Here is a 20364-nt window from a genome sequence, read left to right on the forward strand (position 1 = left end):
TCTAACACATCTATCATCTCTGCATTTGACAAAAAAACTAAGAAAGTTGAGTCAGAACACAAATTACAAATCAAATTTATTTCACTTTCCTTCTAAAGTTAACTCCTAAATGGGAGACACACAATTCACCGGAACAACTCTCCTACTCCCTGAAATCGGGGTACAGGGCTTGGAGCTTCTCTCTTCCTGACTCAGTGTGGCAACTTTGGATTGTAGAGATCTGAAAGGTGCTTCTGTCCTTGGGTTGTTTGTTTATTTCACTTTAAATGCCCAAATTCTGTTTTTCACTGACCCAGGCTTGTTTTCTCTGTGAACAGCTTTGGTACCACCCTCAGCGTGGGGTAACTTTGCTGTTAACAAAAGAATTAAGCAGATGCTTCCTAAGAATATTCTTTAAATAGCAAAGGGTAGAGAGGAAGGCAAGGGGGAAAAAACATGCTAATTTAGCAGTTTGGCTCATGATAATAGCTGCCCTCACAAGGTCCCCATGTTTAAAGAGTATTATCATAATGCCCACCTCCTGGCATTATCGGCTAATAAGCAGCACACTGGTTAATTTGGAGGGTGGGATGGGACCAGAGAGACAAGAGGAGGGTCATCATATTAACAACCACAACCATGCCCACCCACTCAGCCCCAGATTCCTTTCTGAGAGGAAAGCAGCTGAAGGCAGCCCTGTGAGGAGCAGCAGTGCCTGGCCATTCTGGAGGGAAGAAAGGCCAGGCTCCTGCAGGCCACGCGTCACCCAGCAGCCACTGGGCAGAGCACTGCGTGCTGACAGCTCAGGAAGCGGCTTCCAATGGGGATGCATTTTTCCTAAAATGACCTTCTACATAATACATGCCTTTCTGCCAATCCAATGAGAATAGCACTACCCTTCCTGCAGTGACTTCCTCGCTTTTACTTTTTACTTAAAAAAAGTCATTTAGAAGATTTTTTCACTGACTTACAGACCTTTGAGGCAGAATAGGGATAAGGTATACATATCACAATCAAATGATTTTTACTTTGCTATCAATATACTCTCTGCCTGCTCCCTTTTGCCGCCAGATACCACAAAAGAACTGAGACTGATTTTTTGGTAACTGTGGTCTAGCAAAAAGATGTGGGCCGGTGTCCTGGTTCTGTCACTTACTAGCTATCATATCCAGGGTAAGTCACTGATTTCTTTTTTTTTTTTCAACCATAAAACAGGACTAGTATCACCTCCCCTGCAGGATTAGGAACATTAAAGATACTCTGTGAAGTTCCTAGGATAGTACCAAGGGCACAATTACCACCATCAGTCTCAAGACAAAAAGTAAGCAAACAAATAAAACCCTAAAATTCAACTGGGCAAAGCAGTATTTATACAATAAATATCCAAAGATTACTTTTAAGGAAAGATACAGAAGTCAGTCTTGGAAGATGTGAAAACCCTGTCACCTGCTTAATTTCTGTAGGAGGGTAAAGGGAGAAGATAGTCACTTGAATTTAAGGGGCAGCTAAATTGGCCGCAACATAGCAACAGTATGAGGCCTCTAAGGAATTTCTGATTTCAGGGGATTGCTGAAACTTCCTTTTTTGGAAAATTCAGGAGTTGAATTCTTCCCTAGAGCAAGGCCATCCATTTTCATGGGGAAAAAAGAACAAAGAACAAACTCAAATAGCACCAAAAGGGGTTTAACACAGAAAATAGGGCCAGGTTTCTCTTCAAATGCAAATTTGTACATTAAAATATGCTTGTAAGTAATCACTGTTTTTCCTCTTGATTCCAGCTTTCTCCTCCCCCTCACAGGGGCCCAGGAGCCTGAGGTGCAGTTGCATCACTAGTCACACAACCCAGCTGCCCCTTTCCCAACTGCAATCCCACTCCTAAGGCCGTCCTAGCGCAGGGCTGCCGCGGGGGCGGGAAGCAGTGACTAGGCTCTCAGGGAGAAGGGGTACTGAGGGTGCCACCAGTCAAAGAGCCGGACACTGTGCACGGGGTCCAGGATGACTTGCACGCCCTGTTCACTGCGCAGTTTCCGGCCTCCGTGAACGGGAGAATCCTGGAAGACCAGCCTCACTCGGTGATGCCGCATGTCTGTGCTCACATTGATAGTAAACTGGGGAGGAAAAGGAAATGCAGGACTCAAGTTAAATCTGGTTTTCGTATGGCTCGCTCAGCATCAACCACCCAGACACACTGGACCTTGGCCACCCCAGGAGATAATCTCTAAACTATAAGACCAATACCTCTGCAAAAGGTTACGAGATTCAAGTTTAATTTTTTTCAATTCTTCTTACCTTCATATATTTGATCTATGCTGCAACGACTGAATACACTAGGGCTCATGAACACAGACTATATCAATGCCGATCTTTGAAAGTTGGGTTAGTGCTAGACTAGTGCTCAAAGGGATTCTGAGAGTTGAGAAAGTTAACAAGACAAATGAATTTGATCACTTTTTGGGGGGGGGGGTAAAATGAGCCACAAGATATCTAAATATGTATGTGCTGGCTTGCACGGAATAGCTGAGCATGCAACTAGAGTGTTAAATAAGGCTTCCCCAGAGGGAGGATAAAGGTGTCGGTAATAAAAGGCATTTATGACCTCATTTCAATTACAGAAAATCGTGAGCGGGCATATCCATGAAAGAACAGAAGAGCTCCCAGAGTGGGGATGTGGTAGAAGATAGATATGCTCTTCCTGAATGACGACCTGGGCTCAACCCCTGGCACCAACGAAAGACAATGTAGGTGAGAGTGCGCTCACGGATGGGTTGGAGCTGACATTTTAGGGTCGATCCTTGTACTGCCAGTCCCTGAGTTCTACTGGGTACCTCCCCAAAACAAAATACAACAAAACAAAATTCAAAGAACTCCTGAAAGGTTACCTACTGGAGTTGGGGATGTGGCTTAATACTAGAGCATGTCTTGCTCTACATGAGGTCCTAGGTCCAAATCCCACACCCCCGAAACACAGCAAATAAAAAGATTCTGTTGCAGTAAAATCTAAGTAACTTTGACTTTCTCCATGCACTTATGTATTATGTAAATTCTTTATATACAGTATTATTTTACCATTTAAGGATTCCAGGGGGGTCAGCCGCCCAGCAATGCTCAGGGATTATTCTGGCTCTGCACTCAGGAATTATTTCTGGAGGTGCTCAGGGGACCTCATGTGGTGCTGGGGATCGAACCCAGGTCCAGCCACGTGCAAGGCCATGCCCTCCCCGCTGTGCTACCTCTGCAGCTCTGCTCCCTCGCATTAGCCTAATGCTGCCCTATGTGTTGTACTCCCTCTGGCCCCTGAAGATATTTTATTTCTATCTTAATTTTTCTTTTTTGAGGGCTTGCCCAGCAATAGTCAGGAGCCCTGGGGCAGACAATTCAATGCTCATAGCTGGCAATGCACTGCCGGGGGCTACAGGGGACAGCTCAGTAGAATGTGCCCAGGAAGAGTTGCAGTGCTGACAATAAAACTTGGGGCCAAGGCCCTCTGAGCTATTTCCCAGTCCCCCAAAAGGTTACTTTAAATTGGGGGAGGGCACTAAAGCAACAATACAGCAAGAAGCGCACTTGCCTTGCTGTGGCAATCTCAGCATTCCATATGGTTCCCAGAGCACCACCAGGGTAATTCCTGAATGCAGAACAAGGAGTGACCTCTGAGTATTGCCAGGTATGGCCCAAAAGCCAATAATAATAATAATAATAAAAATAAATGTGGGGGGATGTCTCACTATGTATCTCTGAAATAAGCGTAAGACACAAAAAAGATAAATCCCATGTAGTCCCCAGTTGAAATATTTAAAATCCTGGGAAATAAACCCGTGGCATAATTTAATCAGTAACACTGCAGAAAAGGCAGAGCCGGCTCCCCCTCCCAGGCAACACTCTTGTCTGGCCCCCACACAGATGGCTGCCTCATCGGACACACTGCGCACCTCTGTACGCCCCAGCGCTACTTCACCGGGCTGAGGGGTCTCACACACCACTGTTCACAGAATAGAGAAGGGGGATATAGGTTAAACATTCTCAGACAAAACCCACTTGTCCACAAATCTGTCTGTGCTTACAAGCTGTCAGCAATTTTGTAATTATTCTTTGAACATATCTTCCTTCGCTGTTAAACTTAATAATCTCTTTTGAACCCTGGAACCAGAGAGCCAGTACAGGAGGTAGGGACTGTTAACTTGCATGCAGCAAACCCCAGCACCACATATGGTCACACAAGCACTGCCAGGGGAGCACTTAGCACAGAGTTAGAAATAGCCCGACATTGGCAGCTGTGTATATTGTCATCACCCCCTCTTCACCCCATCCTCTCCCGAAACATACACACACACTCACACCCCTTTAACAAACTCATAGCACAGACAAACTGGTTGGGTTATTTTTGAATGTTTTGAGTTTGGGTTTTTTTTTTTTAATCACTTTCAAACCTTAATTATAGTAAGTCTATGGACTAGCTGTAGGTGACATTCTCAGCCCCCACTTACCAGGGTAAATATCATTCCCATGACAATTGGAATAAAGATGAAATTCAGGGTGGTGACCTGCAGGAGACAGCAATCCTGGTCTGGGTTGGTATGAACATCTTCATACTGAATAGGAGGCTGCAACCCTCCCGTACATTTGCTCTTTAATCTGGGGGACTGAAAAACACTGAGAATTAATCTAATGACCTAGAGAATTAATACTGGTTGAAAGATTCTACCAAAGAACATCCGAAGGCTCATCTAAAATCAGTTGAGATCCACCTCTCTGCTATTGTCTCTTCATAGACATACGGTTTCTACACAGATCAGGGAACACTTCATCTTCAAAAGCAAGGGAAACACATTTGGGTGAATGGGGCTTTATTTAAATGGCATAGTAGCCAGAAATGGGAAATCAGAGGCTCTCCAGTATCTAGAAGATTACAAACATTTTGTGATTTGTGACAAATGCTTTGTGTCAAACTCCAAAGCACAACTGTTTCACAAAAGGGATGGAAGCAAAAGTCATCTACCTATAGATGACCATAAAATAAGAGTTACCAGTCCCAGGAGGAGAGGCTCAATCAGCATTCACTCCTCTGCAGTGATTCTGGTCTCTGTTAAACACTGTCCCTCATGCCCTCCCCATAAAGGTCTTATTAGTGGACTCCCTACCAACACAGAATGAAATCACGGACTATGGGGAGTTTATTAAAAGCTAACTATGTATATCAGGTTTTCTTTCTTAAAACCATGTTTCAAAAGAAAGAAAAATCAGTAAGAAACAATTTCCTTTCATTACAAACTCATCTGGAATTTACCTACCATCAAGTGTGTGAAACTTGTCTCACCAGGAAGCAAATAAGCTTAAGGCAGGACGGTAAGCAAAGACAAGCCCCTCCTTCTAGGCTTCAGTATAAGCTTAAGGCAGCACTGAGGAAAGACAGTGCAATCTACTCTCCTCAGAAAGCTTTTTGGCACTGTCTCTTCACAGTTTCCCCAAATCACCATGGATATAAAACCATGTAAATTACTGTCATTTACAAACTCACTTGTTTTAAACCACATACTTCAAACAAAATTTTAAAAACTTCTCTTAGAGGGAAGACTTTTTCCCTCTAAAAGGTCTTCAAGTATACAAGTATACGAAAAAGTTAGTGACATCATATACATCATGTAATAAACTTCTTCTTCTTCTTCTTTTTTTTTTTTTTTTTTTTTGCTTTTTGGGTCACACCCGGCGATGCACTGGGGTTACTCCTGGCGGTGCTCAGGGGACCATATGGGATGCTGGGAATCGAATCCGGGTCGGCCGCGTGCAAGGCAAACGCCCGACCCGCTGTGCTATCTCTCCAGCCCAATAAACTTCTGCATACCACTCTACCATTGAGTATTCTGCTGCCGCCACCTTTGCTCTCTTTGCCCTCACTTATCCCTTTTTTTTTTTTTTTTTTTGCTTTTTAGGTCACACTCAGCAATGCTCAGGGGTTACTCCTGGCTCTGCACTCAGAAATTACTCCTGGCAGTGCTCAGGGGACCATATGGAAAGCTGGGAATCAAACCCAGGTCGGCTGCGTGCAAGGCAAATGCCCTACCCGCTATACTATCACTCCAGCCCCTCACTTCTCATCTTATATATAAAGAAAAATATAAAAATCATATACACTCTGTGTTTGGGGGACACAAAATATTCTGAAAGTAACAGTGACACAGCACCCTTATTCAGCATGACTAAGGACACTTTTAAATAACCACAGTGTCATTATCATCACCTAAAAAAATTAACAATAGTTCAAGCTTCTTTAAATATTGATCATAAGTTTCTATTCCCTGGCCCAGAATCCACTCAAGAGATTTGACCTGCATTATGCTGTGTGTCCTTCACAAAGAACAGTCCCTTTAGCACCTTTCTTTTCTTTTAATGGCATTACTATATTAAAAAAAAAAAAACCCTCTTCTGTGTATTAGGATTTTTATACCTAGTGAAATTTATTGAAATTTATTAGAAAATGACAGTACCAGAAAATCAAAAAAGATCTGAGCACAAACCTGTTTTTTGAACTTGAAATTGAATTCCCACATTGGTTCCTGTCTGCTCCCAACAATCTTTCTGCACCAGAAAAGTAAGCACTGTGGAAAAAAAATAATAATAAGCCAAAATATAATATAAATCAAAGATAGAAAAATAACCCAAATAAGTGAAAAAAAATAATCAGCAAAAGCCTTTGTGCGTGAGCACCTCTGAGGTCAGCCACAGCCCACAGCCTATTGAGAACTTTGGCACTGTTAGGAACCCCCCAATTTGATGCTGTTGGAACAGGGAAAGCGACGACCCCAGGGCTACCAACAAAAGAAAAGGGGACCCAGATGCGTCAGCCTAAGAGGCTGCTGAGCTCAGCCCCTAAGGTTCTCATCTTAAAAGACAAAAACAGAGTCTCTGGAGAGCGGGGCAGCCTCCAATTCAGCAGGCCACGCCTCCTGGCAGCCAGCAGCCGCGAGGCAGGCAGTGGCCGCAGCAAGCCCTGTCCTCCGAGCAGGCCGAGCAGGGCCTCTGGGAGCAGACAGCCGTGTGGAAACTAGAATCAGGCCGAGTTCAGTGGTAAGAGTGAGCCCCTCAACAAACATCAGGCTACAGCTAGGGTTAAGCACAAGAAGTTAAGTACCTCCCAGGGAATAAGGGGTGGGTCGTCCGCCGTGCCAGCTGTCCTGCCCTTCACACATGCCCTGTACGTCCTGCTGTTCCATCAAAAATAATGGGCTTGGCTTTAAGGGACAAACACTTCTGCTGCCATCACAACGGCTCCAGTGTCCCACACAAGCTATGCTACTGGAAAGAGAGAGAGGGAGAATCAAATACGAAAAGCTGGCGTCCAGGAACACGGGACCACTTCCTTCAGGCATGCTGGCAACTCCCTGAATGCCATGCGACTGTGGTTAAACAGGTGGCATGGCCATGCATGGGGCACCTGCCACTGCAGGTCCCGGAGCCTCTGCAGAAGATCTCTCACAAGGCACAAAAGCAGCAGCCAGAGCCTGAGACACCTCTGTGGATTAAGACTTTAGTTATCACCACCTTGGTTTTTCATCGTCCATTCTTAAGAAAAATTAGTATTCAGTGATAAGAGTATGAAGACACAGTATTTGAGACTTAGGCAGTAGCACTTGCATTGTGCACTGGAGCCGCTAGGATGTGTCAAGCATGAGGAGTTTGCCCAGTGCTGCTCTGCTCCCAGCAACTGAGTCACAGGCAGCACAGTTGGCTGCCGGGCACTTGCCACTGCACCAATTAGTCTGCCACCACCAAATGTTTCTGGGGGAGGGAAACTGTAACTGTGAAACGATCTGCTCTCCGCTCACATTACATGCAGAAGCAGCTGCTGGGTGAAATTCTACTCAGCCAACATTCTATGCCTGCCTAAAGCCCATCAGTGAGCAGGGAATTACCTGAGCTCAGCCAATGGCCCTGCCCACCCCGGGAGCAGTCCATAATCTTGGAATCAATGGGACCCAGTTCATCAGTATATAGCAGGTGGGATATCGTCCTGCTAAACTAGGGGAAAGAATCACCGTCTAACATCCAAAGCACAAAAACAATATAAGAGAAACTGCAAAATACCAGATTTCAGATAAAATTTCTCACAAATGACAAAGATATAAAATGTAGACACTGATTATTAGGTAAATGAGAAAAAAGGCCGAGCCATCAACCGCCTTAAAAAAAAAAAACAACATATATGTGGGGCCAGAGAGAGATTACAGCAGCAGGGTAGGGTGTCTGTTTGCATGTGGCCAACCCGAGTTTGATCCCTGGAACCCCATATGATCCCGAGTCCACCAGAGCCAGGAGCGAGCACTGAGCACCACCGTGTGTATGTGGTGTGTGTGTGGGGGGGGGGGGGGGGGGCGGGTGATGGGATCACATAAGCATTAATAGCCTTGCTTGGCAAAGGTGCATTTACCAAACATTTCATTATGCGAGTGTGCACCACAGACTGTGCACCACAGACTGTGCACCACAGACTGAGAACTTCACACAAGAGGGCCAGGAACAGGTCTACAGCAAGACTCAGGTATTTCTGAGACAGTTTCTCTTTCCAGAAATATTGATAGAAAAGTCTAGAACACAGGAAGGTTCTAGAGTCTCTGTAATGACCTCCTGAGAATCTGGCAACTGCTGACGCTTAGGAGATGTGAAAAGAATTAAGTCCACATCCTGATCTTCTAAGTTAAGTTCATCAACAAAGGAGAATCCCAAATGTCATGGCTGTCTTTTTTTGTTTTTTGTTTTGTTTTGTTTTGGGGTCACGCACAGCAATGCTCTAGGCTTACTCCTGGCTCTGTGATCATTCCTTGTGGGCTTGGGGTGTGATATAGAGTGCCAAGGACCAAACCTGGGTCTGTGTGCAAGCAAACACCCTATCTGCTGTCTGCTGTACTATTTCTCTAGCCCCTCTTATATTAAAGAGAAAATCACCTTAAGATGAGAAAATTCCTGGGGCTGAATACAGCAGGTCGGGCACTTGCCTTGCACTCAGCCAACCTGGGTTTGATCCCCGAAGCCCACCAAGAGTAATCTCTGAGAAAAGAGCTTAAGAAAAAGCTCTGAGCACTACCGAGTATGACCCAGAAGCAAAAAAAAATTCTGAATTGTTTTGAAATTCTGTATCCTAATTTCAAATACCTTTTATGAATTATTATCTATCATCTGAGCTATGTGGTTTCCTCATCTCAAGCCCATAAAAACCATCTAAAATGGCCCAATGTACAATGCATGAAAGTAAGTTAAAAAGTATAAAGAATATGGAAAAGGCACAAGAAGGCATTACGGTAAAGGTGACACATAAGCCAGCCTGGCATAGCAGGAATGCCTTGGGAGTAGTAAGAGCCCAGACCCCTCTAAGTTTTCCATTAGTCTCCTAGTAACCTGGGACTCAGCCCTCCCCAGCAAGGAAGTTGGAGCCAAGCCAGGGAAAGAGGCCCATCACATGAGTCCATTAGTTCGCTCCCAACTCCATTTCTCACTTACTTTGGAATTCTTTAGTGTGCTGGGAGTACTTTCTGGAATGGCTGGATTCTTGGAGATCCGAGCAGCAAATGGCTCATACATGTGGTACAGAGATCGAATGACACAGGCCCGGAGACAGCGCAGCTTCTCCATCGACTCTGGGCGCAGGCGTAAAGGCAGAGAGGCGTCCAGCGTGTAGTGCCTGCAACAGGACACATTACTCCCACCAATATGGGACAGGGCTCTCCCGCTCGCCAACAGCCTCCACGGACGCCACTTCTCTGCAGGTCCCTTCCTGGGCTCCCACTGGCCGGGCACCAGCGTATCTTTCATGCTCTCCCAAGCACAATCACCATCTCCTCCATTTCTGGGCTAAGTCTGGTGCCTGGCTATGCGCACTCTCATCCATGTACTCCTGGTGATCCTGGGTGCTCTAGTTCTGAAACTTCAATCCTTACTCACTCTCTCTACAACAGGCCATGTGTGCGCTGACACCACTACAAATGCCTCAGCTGCCCAGAGAACCTGAAGGAGGACAGTCACCAACTTCACCTGCCACTCGTCTCAGCACATCCTAACCCCCTGCTGCCAGCGTCAAAGTCTCCCTCACTGCACCCAGGCTCCAGATCAACTCCTCACTTACCACGATACCCTATCTCCTCACCACCACAGTGATGCACAGGGAGCATAAACGTAAAAACCTGTATACCAGAAGGTGACTGAACATCGATGAAACTAATCCAGCTGGGAAGACAAGAAGGTAGCTGCAGACTTTTAATATTCGCTTAACATAAACCTCTGAAGAAAAATCAAAGACGTCTTTTTGAGGCCTGAAGCAAGATTTGGTGCTCAAAGTAGACACCAGACAAGAGACGTTTACCTGGGTGAACCAGTAATTTTGATTTTAAATTAGACGGAGGCTCAAGGAGTCCCCAGCTAGGCTCGTGCACGCCCGGGCATGGAGCAGAGGGAGTGCACAGAGGTCACCATCCCAGGGCAGGAGCTGCAGGTGGCAAGCAGCAATGGAACCAGCTACCCAGAGTGCAGAGTGCTCTGCGGTCGCACCTTCGGTACAACCTGGTCCAAAAGGCAGCGGTGCAGGTGACAGTCCAGGCATTCTTACAGATCAGGGAAAAATTCACAATGTCCTCAGGACGGATGTAGGAGGCCAGCAATAGCCAGATATCCATAGGATACTCTTCTCCTCCAGCCCCATCCAGGTCTTCTGAAACAGAAAAGAGAACTGCGATCTTTAAACTTCAATAAATGCGTATACAGAGTCCCCCAAACTGTCGTTTTAGTTCTACTAAGGATTGCACAGTTAAGAAAGTGATTGTACATATGGAGAGTGAACTTAGAATTGAGCTGCTTCATGTTCAGCAATTACACTGTTGAGCATCTCTCCCAAGGACATAAAAACATTCAAAAGGACATATGCACATCATTATTTATTGCAGCACTTATCACAATAGCTAAGATATGGAATCATCCCAGGTGTCCAACAACAGACGGATTACAAAGATGTAGCACATATACACAATGGAATACTATGCAGCTGCAAGGAACAATGAAATTATGCAATTTGCTGGTTAGAACTGGAAGGTTATTTCATGGTAAGTGAAATAAGCTGGAAGAAAGACAGGATGATCTCACTTATCTGTGGAACAGAATACTGGATGAGGAAATAAAGTGAACTGAAGGGAAGATGCCCAGATCACCCTTGACCCCAGAATACAGGGAGGAGGAAAAAGGAAAGAAATCAAGGAGGGAAGGAAAAAAGAGAAAGGGATGTAATGGAGAAACAGAGGTCAGTGGCCTCAGGATACCTCAATGCTCCCAGTGATGGTTCTACAGCAACAGCACAGACTCAACCAACACTGGAAACATGAGATCCAAACTACAACCACAGAACTTTGAAATGTGCCTGCCCTGTTTCATTCGAAGCACCCCGGGGGGGGGGGGGGGTGAGACCATCTCCCCACCCCAAGGGACCCAGCTCCGCAGCAAAAAACTTCCAGAATCCAACCACTGCCATGCTCACAGCCACTCTCCACACCCTCGAGCTGAGCCTCACCAACGAGTAAACCTATTCCTGGACACTTCATACCACACACCACCCATTCTCCAGGAGTACCACACACATTTGATGGGGTTCAAATTAGGAGGCAACCAATCTTAGAGGGAAATATTTTTTTACAGATATAAATATATAAGCACACAAAGCTCAAGCTTTAACAACATGTTAGTGATCTCCTATAAACGGGCTTAATGGCCCCTGGATGAAATACAACGATCTTCATACTCTCGGGGCTGGAGCAATAGCACAGTGGGTAGGGCGTTTGCCTTGCACACGGCCGACCTGGGTTCGATTCCCGGCATCCCATATGGTCCCCCAAGCACCGCCAGGGGTAATTCCTGAGTGCAGAGCCAGGAGTAACCCCTGAACATCGCAGGGTGTGACCCCAAAAAAAGAAAAAAAAATCTTCATACTCTTTCCTCTAAGGAAACTTTTTTGTAACATTTTCAGTGGTCTTTCATAACAAACAATACAAAATGTATTATTTCGGTTCTGCTTTGGGGCAGGGGTTGGGATTTGTTATGGAAACATCTGAAATATGGTTGTAGGATTGGTGTTTAAATATTAAATGTAATCAAATATTGTGAACTACTTTATAAAATTTAAAAAATTAAAAAGAAATGTGCCTGTCAAGGTGGCAGATGTGGGGAACAGAGGAAGGAGGGGGAGGGGGAGAAGGCGGAGGAGGAGGAGGAGGAGGAGGAAGAACAGGAGGGGGGAGGGGGAGGGGGATAGAGGTGGAAGAGGAGGAGGGGGGAGGGGGAGGAGGTTGTTTTACACAGGAGGAGGAGTAAGAGGGGAGATCTCAACAGGTCTAAGCAAACCTCTCAAGCTCATCATTTCCTGCTCACTCCAGCCGCTGGGAACATTTGCTTCCTGTGGGTCAGAACTGGACTTTGATAGCTATGTACACAAAACTTTGAAGATTTCAAAGCACCTCCGCCAGGACCTGGCTCAGAAGGAGTGCCAGTCTTGTAGGCACGAGGCTGAAGGAACTCAGGATTCCTGGCACCATAGCAGTGCATGACCTCTGGCACACCAGAGCCAAGCTAAAGGGCTGCCAACCCAGGTCATTGAGACAACCCGCCTTTGCATGCATTCCCCAATTCAACCCTAATCTTTGTTGAACGAAATGAGAATACTGTGTTCATTTTGCTAAGAAAACAGAACTGTCACCTAGTGAAGGTTAACAGAGAAGCCGGGCTTCCGACTCTGACTCCAACTCTGCACATCTATTCCGCCCTCCTGACTCCAACTCTGCACATCTATTACCTTCTGTCTCTATTCAAACATTTCCTTCAGTTTAATCACGGTCTGAGGAAACCACAAAGAGCTACGCGAACAGAAAACCAGGAGTTAGTGTCCTTTCCACACTCAGTAACTGCAGACACACCTTTTTCCCTTCTTCCTTCCCCCTTGTTCGGCAACCAGTGTGGCCAGTGGTCCTGGTCAATATTCAAAGATACTGTGACAATATTACCTGTCCCACTTCAGCCCCATGAATGACCCTTCAGACCTCACAAGGTGATCCTTCTCTTGACCCCAAGGTTCACTGTATATTTCAGGTTCCAGTTTTCACTTGAATTCACACGCCATATAAAAATCTAAATCTGGGATAAGCATAACCCTAACGTTTAAAATTTAGAACCAGTCACAACTATCCTAAAATTAGTTTTATTCTGCTGCTTTTGTTTTGTTCCCCAACCCACGTCCTGATGCGGCCCCTGCTTTCCTAGCTAACGTTTCCTACAGCGTCATGACCAGGATTACATTCAGTTCTCCACAACAGAGACCAGCACTTCTTAAACAACATCCTCTTCTCTGGTTTCTGTACCCTCAAGGTGTGTGCCCTGTTTGTGCCCAGTCCTCTCCCATGCAAACTCTCTCTGAAGAGAAGGCAAATGCCTCACAAAATATTTACTCTGATGAAATGCCTAAGTACTGTCACAATGCAGGGTTATTTAAAATGTTCTGTCTTTAAGAATAAGACTTACTAATCACTTACGGTTTTTAAACATAACTATTAGGAAACATTAAAACAGGAAGTTTAAATAAAATCTATAAAGATAAGCTTCAAAGAGCTAAGAATGAAGGACACAGAGACATGTTTTGGGGGCCATATCTGGCAATGCTCAGGAGTTACTCCTGATTCTGTGCTTAGGGATCATTCCTGGTGGGTCTCAGGGGACCATATGGGTTGCTGAGGATCAAATCCAGTTGACAGCATACGGGGCAAAGACCTGACCCTCTGTACTATGATTCCAGCCATGATTTAAGAAAATTTTAACAGGCATAAGTGAAAAAGGAAAGAATTCCAAGAGAAATAACTAGGATGAAGTTCAGACACTTAGAAAAATAAAGTGTATGGACGACTCATAATGTCTAAACACTAGGATTTTTTGTGGGATTTTTGTTGTCGTTCTTTAGGGGACATACCCAGCAATTCTCAGGGGTGACTCCTAGCTTTGCACTCAGAAAACTTTTTTTTTTTTTTTTGCTTTTTGGGTCACACCCGGTGATGCTCAGGGGTTACTCCTGGTTCTGCACTCAGGAATTACTCCTAGCAGTGCTCAAGGGACCACATGGGATGCTGGGAATTGAACCCGGGTTGGCTGCGTGCAAGGCAAACGCCCTACCCGCTGTGCTATCACTCCAGCCCCCAGAAAACACTTTTGGCAGTGCTTGAGGGACCATATGGGATGCCAGGGTTCAAAATCAGATTGGCTGCATACAAGGAAAGTACTCTACTCACTGTACTATTGTGCTGGCCCACAATTATTTACTTTCAATAGTATTTAAAAAGGAACTATTAACTTTATAAAACATGATCATGGTTTTTCTTGTAAAGAGTATCTTCTGAAAATTACTACCAAAATATTTACAGAGATAATGATAGGGTACTCAAAATAATTACGTGTATGTGCAGCTAAATAAACTATACCCTCTCTTCTTTTTGTTTCATTAAAAAAATGCTTTAAAGGGAAAAAAACCTAAGTCCAAGTAAAGTGAGTGAGAGAAGAGCAAGGGATCTAAAGATGAATTTTAGTTGACAATATGTCATAAATCATTATCTCTGATAAGAGACTGCTATCTTAAATATACAAAAGATTCTTAAGTTAGTCATAAAAAGATAAAACATCCAATTTTGAAACAAGCAAAAAACTTAAATGATCATTTCTCTAGGGAAGACATACAAATGGCAAAAAAGCACAAAAATCTTTTAAAATGTTCAAAGGCCAAAGGGATAGTACAGCAGGTTGGACGTCTGCTGGGGCCGACCCAGGTTCAATTCCTGGGCACTCCGCATGTTTCCTCAAGCACTAACAAGAATAAAACCTGAACAAAGAGCCAGGAATATGCCCTGAGCACCACCAGTGTGACTCAAAAACACAAACAAAGACACTGAAGCTAGAGGCACCTTTAAGGAGCCAACTATTGGACAAGCAAATAAAATCAAAGATAAACAAATGGGACCACATAAATTAAGAAATTTCTGCACCTCAAGGATGAAAATACAAAGATCAAAATACAAAGACACTATTCTGACTGAGAAAGACTATTTTATTTGCTCATCAGTTATCTGAAAAAAGGGTTACTATCTGGGGCTGGAGAGATAGACAGTACAGCAGGGAGGGTGCTTGCCTTGTACATGGCCGGCTCAGGTTGGATCGCCAGCATCCAATATGGTCCCCGAAGCACAAATGGAGTAATTCCTGTGTGCACTGTGTGCAGAGCCAGGCATAACCACTAAGCATTGCCGGGTATGACCCAAAAAACAAACAAACAAAAACACCAAAGGGTATATATCTTTAATATCAAAGATATATAAAGTACTGACAGAACTATATCCCACCCCACCCCCCAAAAAACCCAACCCCATCAAAAAATGTGGAGATGAACAGAAAGTTTCTCAAATACATGAATGACCAAAAGGTACATGGAAAAAAAAAGAGCTCTATAATCGTATTTCTCTACCTCAGCCCCCAAAGGATAGCTATCATTGAAAAAAAGGACCCAAAAATGCTTGAATTCGTTCTAAGTGTTGTCTATGAGTTTCTGATTTTTAGGTCTACATGCAATTCAATAATAAAATTGTGCCATGAAAAAAAAAATGCTCTATATCACTCATCACCAGGGGAATGCAAATCAAAACAATGAGGTATCACTTCAAACCAGAGACTAGCAGCACTCATCAAAAAGAACAACAGCCAGTATTGGCAAGGATTTGGAGGGGGCTGTGGGCAGGGGAACGAAACAGAGAGACCCTCACTCACTGCTGGTGGGAATGCTCACTTGTCCAGCCTTTCTGGAAAACAATATAAACATTCCTCAAAAATCCAGAAGCTAAGCTCCCATTTGACCCAGCAATTTTGATTCTTGGCATCTACCCCAAGGACTCAAAAACATTATGGAGAAAAGGTATTTGGACTCTCATATTCCTTGCCACACTATACACAACAGTGAAAATCTGGAAGCAATCCAAGTGTCCAAAAGGATAGATGACTGGATAAAAAAAACTATGGCCCATACACACAACAGAGTATTATTTGGCCATAAGAAAAGATGAAAGCATACAATTTCCCGCTACAGGGAAGATCTGGAGATTATCATGCGGAGTGAAGTTAGACGGAGATAGACTGACGCATATAATCTCTCATACGCAGTACAGGACATAAACCTAATAGTGGAATAACAATGCCTAAAGGTAACAGAAACAAAGAACATAAGAACTGGTTTTCAGTAGGACGCATGCCACTTGGCAGGGACACAGCAGGAAAGAACCCCACAATAGTGGAGGGAAGAGTCACCAGGGAGGAAGAGAGGGGACTGAAAGGTAGAAAATGTTATTATGAAACCTGAATTGCAACAATGTCAAAAGAAAACCACAGTGTCAAAAAAAAAAAAAAGTGAAAGGGGGTAGGGGGTGGGGACCAAAACAGGCGTAGGGAAATAGACACTAGGTAAAGGAGTAAGTGTTGAAACACTGTTTTCCTGAAACCCAATCATGAATAACTTTGTAATCAGGGTGATTTTAAATACAAAAAATTAAAAATCACCGTGTGATACAGCAATTTCACTTCTACCCAGCAGAAATAAAAATATAAACCCACACAAAAACATGTCCATGAATGTTATAACCATAGTAGATAGCAGCATTATTCTTAATAGCTAAATAAAAACAAAAAGGAATCAAGTACTGATATATGCTACAATACTGAGCCTTGAAACCTTGTGGAATATATTTAACTTATGCTAAATGAAAGAAGACAGAAAGAAAGACCATAGACTATATAATTCCATTTATATGAATATTTCAAATAGGCAAATGTTTGAATTGGTTGTTGTTTGGAGGTGAGGAGCGGTGGTACTGAGAGCAAATGAGGAATGATGATAAAGATCTAAGATTTCTTTCTGGGTGATAGAAATGTTCCAAATTTAGATCATGGTGATGGCTAACCAATTCTTGTTAACCGTGTGAGGATACTAAAATCTCTGGACTGCACACTTTAAAGGAGTGACTTTCATCTTAAGTAATTCTGTGGAATACATCCAATAACAGAAAAGCATACCAAGATAAACAGGATGATGATGATGACTTGGAATTTTAAAAGAGGAACTAAGGACAAAGCAGCATAAGCAAAGTCATTATTAGTTTGGGGTTTCTGGCAAAGTGTTTGTAACTGGTTTGTAATTGCAAAGTGACATCAGGTCATTAATCAATTATGTCAATAGTTGAACAAATAAATACATGTCATCTAAATCACAAGTAAAGACAAATCACAAGTTTAGGTGGAGGACCAGGAAGATAACTAGTGGGGCTGGAATTCATGCTTTGTATATGGGAGTTAGGGACAATACACGGTCAGCAGAGTGATGACAGTTGGGCTCTCTCCCCCATTTCCACCTCTCAAAAAAAGTTCTGCTAGATCTAAGACCAAAATTACACATATTTACTTTTATTGTATATTACATGGCTTTCCACTAATTCTAGCTGATCGTCAACTTTAGAAATAACAATTCTGGGGCTGGAGCAATAGCACAAGCGGGTAGGTGTTTGCCTTGCATGCGGCTGACCCAGGTTCGATTCCCAGCATCCCATATGGTCCCCTGAGCGCAGAGCCAGGAGTAACCCCTGTGCACTGCCGGGTGTGATCCAAAAAGGATAAATAAACAGCAATAACAATTCTGAGCTTTATATCAAGAGTGTTTGTTTCATTCAGAACAAACCCTGAATGATGGTTTGGCACATTATATACTGTTAGTATAATCTTCCTTGCTTCATACGTGCAACTCTGTTTCTCTTTGTGTTTTTGATAAGCACCCAGCAGTGCTCAAGGCTGGCTCCTGGCTCTGTGCTTACGGATCACTCCTGCTGTGCTTGGGGATCATATGGAGTGCTGGGGATCAAACACACCTTCACAGCATGCAAGACAAGCGCCTACTCACTGTACTATATGGCTCTGGGCCCCAAATGTGTTAAGTTTTTCTCACCACCTAGATATACCACATATTTTTCTATTTTCATTAGACATAAAGAAGACACTAGTTATTGTAGAGCACTTAAAAGCCCACAATGAAAAATTAATCACTGCAGCTGCAATGAAACTGGCTCTATTTCATACTTTGGGAAAACACATCCAGAAATCTAAAGATGGAAAGACATTTTGCTTTCATACTGCGCACAGGATTTCTACCTGTTTATGACATGTCTGCAACGACTGACTATCAGCATCAAGGTTCCAGCTCCAGAAACCTCCTGACTCTAACAAGTCTTCCTCTCAAATTTAGGCAACAAGGATAAGACTAACATATTAAACCTCATCCCTCTAAGATCCAAATGGTGGCTCTCCATTGGCATCCCTTTTAGAACCACTATGAGATTATGAAGAGTTCCAAGTAAAACCTGGTCAGAAAGAACTGTTCCAGGAAGCAAGCCCAGTACCTTTGTGCCTCTTGCTTTTCTTTTTTCTGGAGATGGTCCTCTCCCGGAGGCTGTCCTCCTGGCCATCCATCTCGTCACTGCTGTCAATGATGTCACAGGGCTCACCAGCCCCAGAAAGAGATTCCACGGCGGGAACCTGGGAGGCTTCCAAGCCACAAAGAGATTTTACTAGGAAAAATAATAAATAACGGGAGAATGAGACGGCAGGAGCCCATCAAGAAATAAAGGGTTTTGATGGAAACATCAAAAATATGATGGTGGGAAGGTGTAATGGTGGCAGGATTGGTGTACGAATATTAAATGTAATCAAATATTGTGAATGTGGAGTTCATGCCCAATTCAATCAGCTAATCAGTGGCTGAATAAATAGCAGTACTCCTACATAAAATAAATTTAAAAAAATATTGTGAACAACTTTATAAAAATAAAATTTAATTTAAAAAAATTTAGATAGTACAGAAGGAGTAGGGCATTTGCTTGCACATGGCCTACCCGAGTTGAATCCCCGGCATCCCATGATCCCCCAAGCAGTGCCAGGAGTAATTACTGAGTGCAGAGCAGAAATAACCCTTAAGCATTACTGGGTGTGACCCCCCAAAAAAAATTTTAAAAAGGGTTTAGTCAAAATGAGGAAAATGGATTAAGTAGAGACTGACAGTCTGTTGAAGCTGAGAGTCTCAAAGGAAAGATGTGTCTGCCTTTGCCAGATATAAGAAATTAAAAAGCATTGGGCAAAGTGACTCCAAAGTTGAGAAAGGGCCTCTATGAAAAGGTCAGGAGGACCTGAAGTTAAAGGAGTGCATTATTCTGCCACTCAAATATCCGCGGGATAAAAGCCAACAAAAAGGAATACTATTATGTCTGTAATACTTCTACAGAGCGGACTTGGAGGGAAACAATGCAATCTGACCTGGGCTGAAGGCATTGGGCATCATCAACACCCAAGTCTCAAGAGCCCTTGAGTAAAAAAAGGCTGAAAGAGAAGCCCGGGGAACCAAAAAAGAATCCTCCCAGGAAGCAAAGGGCCAAGTAAGTGGGGGGGGAATATGTAGGAACTAAAGAGGACAAATTAAGAATCCAGAAGCGAGCGCTAGAAACAGGGAACCCGCCGCCCAGCTTCTTCTCCCCTTCTCCCTGCCACCAGCTACTTTCTCGGTAACTCAAAGACAGACACAAAAATCTTTTCTGCGACACAGAAACCTGCTCGGACTCCGGGTTCATCCTGTGGCTCCCTCCGAAATTCGCGGAACCAGCCCGGGGGAGGGAGTTAAAAAAAAAAAAAACCCAACGGGCTGCCAAGGAAAACACAGCGGCAGGGCCCGGGGAGCGCCGCGCCCGCCTCGCCCGTCGTGCTGGCACCGGCCCCGCGCCGACCCCCGCCGCGCGCCCGCCTACCTTCCTGCTGGACCGCGTTGGCCACCGCTTTCTTGATCCGCCCGGACCTCACGACGGCGGGATCCGAGTTGGCATAATCCGCCACGGTCACTAAAGCAAACAATCGCAGGGCACTTGAGACGGCCCCTTGGGAGCAGCGGCCCTCCGAGCGGACGGTCCCCTCGCCCTCCCGCCCGCGCCGCTCCCGGCCCCGGCGCTGTCCAGCCCCAGCCCTCCGCCGGCCCCCCGCTCCCAACGCCCCCGAGCCCACCTCGCCCCGAGCAGGCGTCGTGGGCCCGGAACTTCAGCCGCTTCCCTCTCTTGGGCATGGCGACCGTGTCGGGGCGAGGCCGGCCTAGCGGGCCGGGACCCCGGGCCATGTCTGGGGCCGGAGGTCCGGCCCGGGGAGCGGCGGGCCAGCTCCGCCCGGCTCGGCGGCCATCCCGCTCGGGAGGCCGCGGCTCTCGCGAGGACGGGCGCCCCCGGGGCTCCGGGTCGCGGGAGCCAATCAGCGCCGAGCTTG

The 20364-nt window shown here is 44.8% G+C and overlaps 1 protein-coding gene across 2 annotated transcripts; it reads right to left on the reverse strand.

Moving 5' to 3' along the window:
• Positions 1–59: 59 nt before the first annotated feature.
• On the reverse strand, positions 60–20311 carry TMEM183A (transmembrane protein 183A). 2 transcript variants are annotated; one of them, XM_056110664.1, is made up of 8 exons: positions 20113–20311; positions 19863–19952; positions 18468–18635; positions 10513–10669; positions 9469–9649; positions 6492–6572; positions 4464–4619; positions 60–2087 (listed from the first exon to the last, which is right to left on the reverse strand). In XM_056110664.1, exons 1-8 carry the CDS (start codon positions 20219–20221, stop codon positions 1902–1904), a joined length of 1128 nt encoding a protein of 375 aa, XP_055966639.1. In that variant the 5' UTR covers positions 20222–20311; the 3' UTR covers positions 60–1901. The 2 variants fall into 2 exon arrangements, with proteins under 2 accessions (XP_055966639.1, XP_055966638.1); XM_056110663.1 differs by having other exon boundaries at positions 10513–10672; positions 20113–20310.
• Between the last annotated feature and the right edge of the window lie 53 nt (positions 20312–20364).

The sequence above is a fragment of the Sorex fumeus genome, unplaced genomic scaffold (genome assembly GCF_029834395.1).
Source record: "Sorex fumeus unplaced genomic scaffold, SorFum_2.1 ptg000010l, whole genome shotgun sequence".
Lineage (NCBI taxonomy): Eukaryota > Metazoa > Chordata > Mammalia > Eulipotyphla > Soricidae > Sorex > Sorex fumeus.

Excerpts from the sequence above, each read along its gene's own strand:
- TMEM183A (XM_056110663.1), bottom strand. The coding sequence starts at position 20,221 with ATGGCCCGGGGTCCCGGCCCGCTAGGCCGGCCTCGCCCCGACACGGTC. Across the intron at positions 19,953-20,112 it reads CGACGCCTGCTCGGGGCGAG|TGACCGTGGCGGATTATGCC; the intron begins GTGGGCTCGGGG and ends TGTTTGCTTTAG. Across the intron at positions 4,620-6,491 it reads ATTTCAAGTTCAAAAAACAG|TCCCCCAGATTAAAGAGCAA; the intron begins GTTTGTGCTCAG and ends AGTGTTTTTCAG.